This window comes from Theobroma cacao, chromosome 3 (assembly GCF_000208745.1).
Source record: "Theobroma cacao cultivar B97-61/B2 chromosome 3, Criollo_cocoa_genome_V2, whole genome shotgun sequence".
Classification (NCBI taxonomy): Eukaryota; Viridiplantae; Streptophyta; class Magnoliopsida; order Malvales; family Malvaceae; genus Theobroma; species Theobroma cacao.
In genome coordinates, this window is record NC_030852.1 from 24,126,494 (window position 1) to 24,131,596 (window position 5,103).

The 5,103-nt window shown below is 33.8% G+C and overlaps 1 protein-coding gene across 1 annotated transcript; it reads left to right on the forward strand.

The window, feature by feature from the left end:
• Window positions 3,012-4,303, forward strand: LOC18604885. The gene is made up of 3 exons (XM_007037577.2): window positions 3,012-3,333; window positions 3,446-3,525; window positions 3,964-4,303. The coding sequence occupies exons 1-3, from the start codon at window positions 3,012-3,014 to the stop codon at window positions 4,246-4,248; spliced, it is 687 nt and encodes a 228-aa protein (XP_007037639.2). The 3' UTR covers window positions 4,249-4,303.

Sequence of the window (5,103 nt, forward strand, 5' to 3'; positions counted from 1 at the left end):
TAATTTGCCCCGAAGCGGTAAAGTATCAAATACCCTAGAAGTGGCAATATGGCTCAATTGAGGCGAAGCAGATTATGGACTATGCACTGTACTCTTTTTCCCTTATGTTCGATTTTTGTCTCACTAGGTTTTTCAGGCTTAAGGTTTTTAATGAGGTAGTTTGAAGCATGTCCTGTGAAGCCCTTGAAATGGAGCTTCATCTAAAGGGGAGAAATTATTAAGTGCTTTATATTTTTTCCTTTTGCCTCATTTTTGTCCCACTGGGTTTTACAAGCTTAACTTTTTTAATGAGGCAAAATTTTAAAGCACTGTTTTCATGATACAATGGACATTCAAGGGGAAATGTTATGAATAAATGAATGTGTCCATTGAATCTCCCAACCCTTCAAGTTCCATTCATAATCAATGTATATATTTATGATGGTTCATCAATATCTACATCTATGTAACCCTATAAATAGGGTTTTGTACTTGATGCAAAATAGACAATTAATAATAATTAGAAATAGTAAGAAATGAACCAGAAGTTCTTCTCTTATGAGAAATAAATTAGAATTTTTTTCTCAATTCTCCTCTAAATTCTTCTGTCAATTCTTGTCTCAATTATTTTCTTAGTATATCTTTCTTTATATTTTATATCATAAAAGACTTAATTCAAATCTTTTTCATAAAATATCAAATTAATCCAAGGTGGAGCCTTTTTAAGAAAATAAATGATTTTCTTGAATACTCTTGAGACGAGGAGACTCCCTCCTCGGTTTTTGTAACAAAATGTTGAGAAAACTTTTTTAAAAAATGTAATATTTAAATAACGATTAAAAAAAGGGAAAAAAAGAAAAGAAAGAAAAAAAATGATAATTAAGAAAAATAAAATTGAAAATATGAATTCAAGGACTACTCATCACGATAAAATAAAATAACATAGGATTAATTAGTATATACAATCATTTGGATGCAGTTAAAAATTCGTATACCTTATTGATGCGTAATTATACTCCCAAACTCAAATCTATTTCATAGACCCAAATTTATCCTTCTTAATAAACTTAAGTCAAATTTAGAATCTCAATAAAATTAATTACATAGTCAATCAATTATTGATAGCAACTTCTCTTTACATCGAGCAGTTGAGTTCACAAACCTATACATTGCAACAATATATTTTTAGCTCAATAGTATCAACACCTATAATTAAGCACAGAATTCAAATTAGAATCCTAGTTAATTCACAATTCTTTCTAGACTTCAAGTGTAGGTAGGGGCAGAGCCTAGTGTGTAGTCCCACTCAAAATTTTTAAAATGTTGTATATATTATATATTTTTTGTTTTTTTAAAAAGGTATGTATTTTTTGTTTTTTTTAAAGGGATATATTTGTTTTGTCTTAATACCTCCTCAAAAATTTTTAACCTTTATTTCTCTTTATTTTTGACCCTTCAACAAAGGTTGACTAACTCTACCCTTGACTGTAGGTCTATATCAATGTTAATTGTAGACGAAATACCATCTCTCATTCACACCGGAGATCTGCAAATTTGGTTTTGGAAGAAGAATCAATTTCATATTCTATTTCAACTTTAATTGTAACTCTGATTTCTTGGCTTATCTTGGATCAACCGTGATCTCAACCTTAATCATATAATTGCCAACCAAACATTCAATTTTGAAATACGAATTAACTTAGATTAAATTTTTAGGTGAAGCTTATGATCATATCTGTGAGAAGGGAGGCAGGAAAAGGGATTGCAGATTTTAGAACACTTGGAAGGACAGTACAGATATTGCATGTAAAGTCAAAGAGGGCATGCAAGCAAGTCACTGGGCAATCATTTTGCTTTGATTGGCTTCTGGAACACTAACGGAAACAATCAGACTAATTTGTTGTTTTTTTCTCAACGTAGACTAAATTTCTGGATACAAACAAAACCCAATTCAGCGTGTCACGTCTGCCTTATAATGAATTTTTAAATAGCACATCAAGAAGTTGACTTAATCCATTTGCTTAGAAAATTTTCTTTTAAATTTCATGTATGATTAAAAATCCCTCAAGATATTTATTGTCGTATAACTCGTAAGATATGGCAAGTTAAAATAATACTTATAATAACTTGGCAAAGGAGGAATATGCTCCCCAACATTTATTGGTTGTTTTCTTTTGGATGGTTGCTTCGCAAACAAAACGCACTTCCTTTGTCCCATACCAAACTTATTACTTCCTTTTATAATATTGCAGGATAATTAATGTATTTGATTTTATTGTTTAATCTCTAGGGTTCCCACGCAGCTTAACTGTTGTTAAAGTAAAATTAGAAGTGTAATATTTAGCTGTCTAACTTAGACCTCAATATAATTAATAAGACTAGAGTGTTCGAAAAAGAAAAATTAAAATCAAGTATTATTTAATAAATGAGTTAAATCTCTTCTCTTTTTTTTTTTTTGTTTTTTTAACAAAATTGAGTGTGGGTCAAGCTCGAATCTAAGAATATCTTATCAAATCTTATCTCATTCTCACCTTTTACATAAATGAGTTAATTAAATGCCATCTTTAATTAGAGAAGGATTTCATGTTGTATTGGCTAAGTGGCATTCAATAAACCCAAAGTTATAGTATAAAGCTAATATGCAAATAATCATAAATCAAGATTGAGTTTTGCTGATAAAGCATTATAAAACAGATAAAAGACAAAGATTAATCATCATCATTTCTTGGAAACGTGTGGAAGCAATTAAAAAAATTCGTCTTGACAAGGTCTAAATCTCAACGATAATTGAAAAGATATGCATGGCTCTAAATCAATGGCCTACATCTTCATGGTTGGCACGTCTGAGAAATGCCCCACCACAAAGAAAAACAATAGAAAAACAAAGAACATGAGTAATAAAGATTTCGTTGCAAGTCAACAACAATGCCGACGAGTATGACATTTTCATACAGACTTGTCCCTCGTTAATTTTCATATACATAGCAGAATCCCACCCTAATTTCAGCTCTAAAAAACAAAAAGATCACACAATGGCTCGATCACACTCTAGATCACCAAAATTGAGCCTTAGCCGGTCAGTGGCTCGAGTGCGTGTCCACTCACCGTCTCTCAGGCGAAAACCAGCCTCGAATAGTATTGAAAATGATCAGGAACTCGAGTTCTTAGGTAACGGAGGCGCTGACAACCTTATCAACAATGAGACTGGGACTGAGTTCGGAAGTGGGAATAAGGTTATGGTGGTGGTTGACGCAAGTGTGGAAGCTAAGGGAGCGCTTGAATGGGCATTATCTCACACTATTCAAAGTCAAGACACCATTGTTCTTCTTCACGTGGCCAAGCCCAGAAAAAGAGGTTAGACTTTGATATATAAATGTTAAACTATCCATTACATATAGAAATTCAGTTCAAGTTGAAGTTTGTCATAACCTACAAAGTTATTAATACAGTAATTATTTTGATGCAGCGTCTAAAAGGAATCGTAATCCAAGGGTGTATGAACTGCTTCACTCAATGAAAAATATGTGTCAAATGAAAAGGCCAGGGGTAAGCATAACTTCTTTTTAACTTTCTCTGGGTTGTAGCTTCTACTATAAAATAACAAATGGACTCGCTGCGTTGCACCCAGTCATAGACTAAGAAATATACTAATGTCAAAAAAAAATACTGAGTTCCTCCTTCATTGCGTCTTTAGTCATTACTCATTGTCTACAGCTACAAGGGCTAGCCTTTGTGGATTGGACTCTTCAAAATTAATGCCAGGGGGCTGACAACTTTCTTAAAACGAACAAAAAGAGAACATAAAGAAACCCAAAATTTTTTAAGAACTAAAAAATTCGATGTTACTGTTACCAAAACAGTATTTTTGTGAGAGAAAAGCAGTGTTCAAGGAGTAGTATGAAGGATTCTGCTTTAGTAATATTGAATAATATTGCAAGAAATGCTATATTCGTCCAATGGAACGAATATTTGTTCATTGAATAGGTGCAAGTTGAGGTGGCAACTCTTGAAGGAAAGGAGAAGGGTCCAATAATCGTGGAGGCAGCTAAGCAACAGCAAGCATCACTTTTGGTGTTAGGGCAGAGGAAGAAATCAATGATTTGGCGTCTAATGAGGAGATGGGCCGGGAAGAGAGGTCCCGCTGGAGTGGGGGATTATTGTATCCAAAATGCTTCATGCATGACAATTGCAGTGAGAACGAAAAGCAACGAGCTTGGCGGCTACTTGATTACCACAAAGCGTCACAAAAACTTTTGGCTTTTGGCTTGATAAATTGACCTTGTCATTGCTTATTATTATGTACTATTTTATTTTGAAAATTCAGGCCCAAGTATAAAAAAACTCACAATAATAATAGATGCACCTTATTTTTCCACTTCATAAGTAGATTCCAATCTTCCCTTTACAAAATTAAAGAAATAAAATGACTGCAAATGAGAAAAAGTCCTCCCAAAATTTTCATTTCCCACTAGGGACAACAATGGGTATTCTGTAACAGAGTACTTGTGAGTACCCAACCCGGTTAAAGAGGATTAATGTACTCCATAATCAGGTTTGAGATGAATTCAGATAATGTCGTAACGTGCGGGTTCGGGAACCCGACCGCCAGACACTAACGTGAAAAACTCACTAAAAAAATTAAACTAGGAGTCGCCACCAATCTTTTTTACTGGGTGTGATTGGCCACCTAATGACTCGATTCTAATCGATGAAAACTTAAATTAATTTTAAGCCCACCGAAAATAACCTTAAACCGGTCTGTGATTTTTTTAGCTCTAGGTTCGGAAGTACGGTTACGCCCAGGGAAGGATTAGCACCCTTGGGACGCCCATTCTATGAACGGTACCATTTTTAGATTATTCTATTGGGCTTTAATTTTTAATTTCACTATATTTCCTTAATTATTATTCTTTTATTTTATCTCCTATTTAACTTAAAATAGAATGCAAATGGGTGGCAAGATGAAGTGCATGGCGTGAGATAAAAATGCCGGACGAATAACCTTTTATCGAGGATATTTTTCCAAATCCGCCCATCATACTGGTGGGACTCGGGATATTCTCTCACCTAGGGAATTATCCGAGAAACTCGCCTTCGCAAATTCGACGAATAATTCCCGTCATC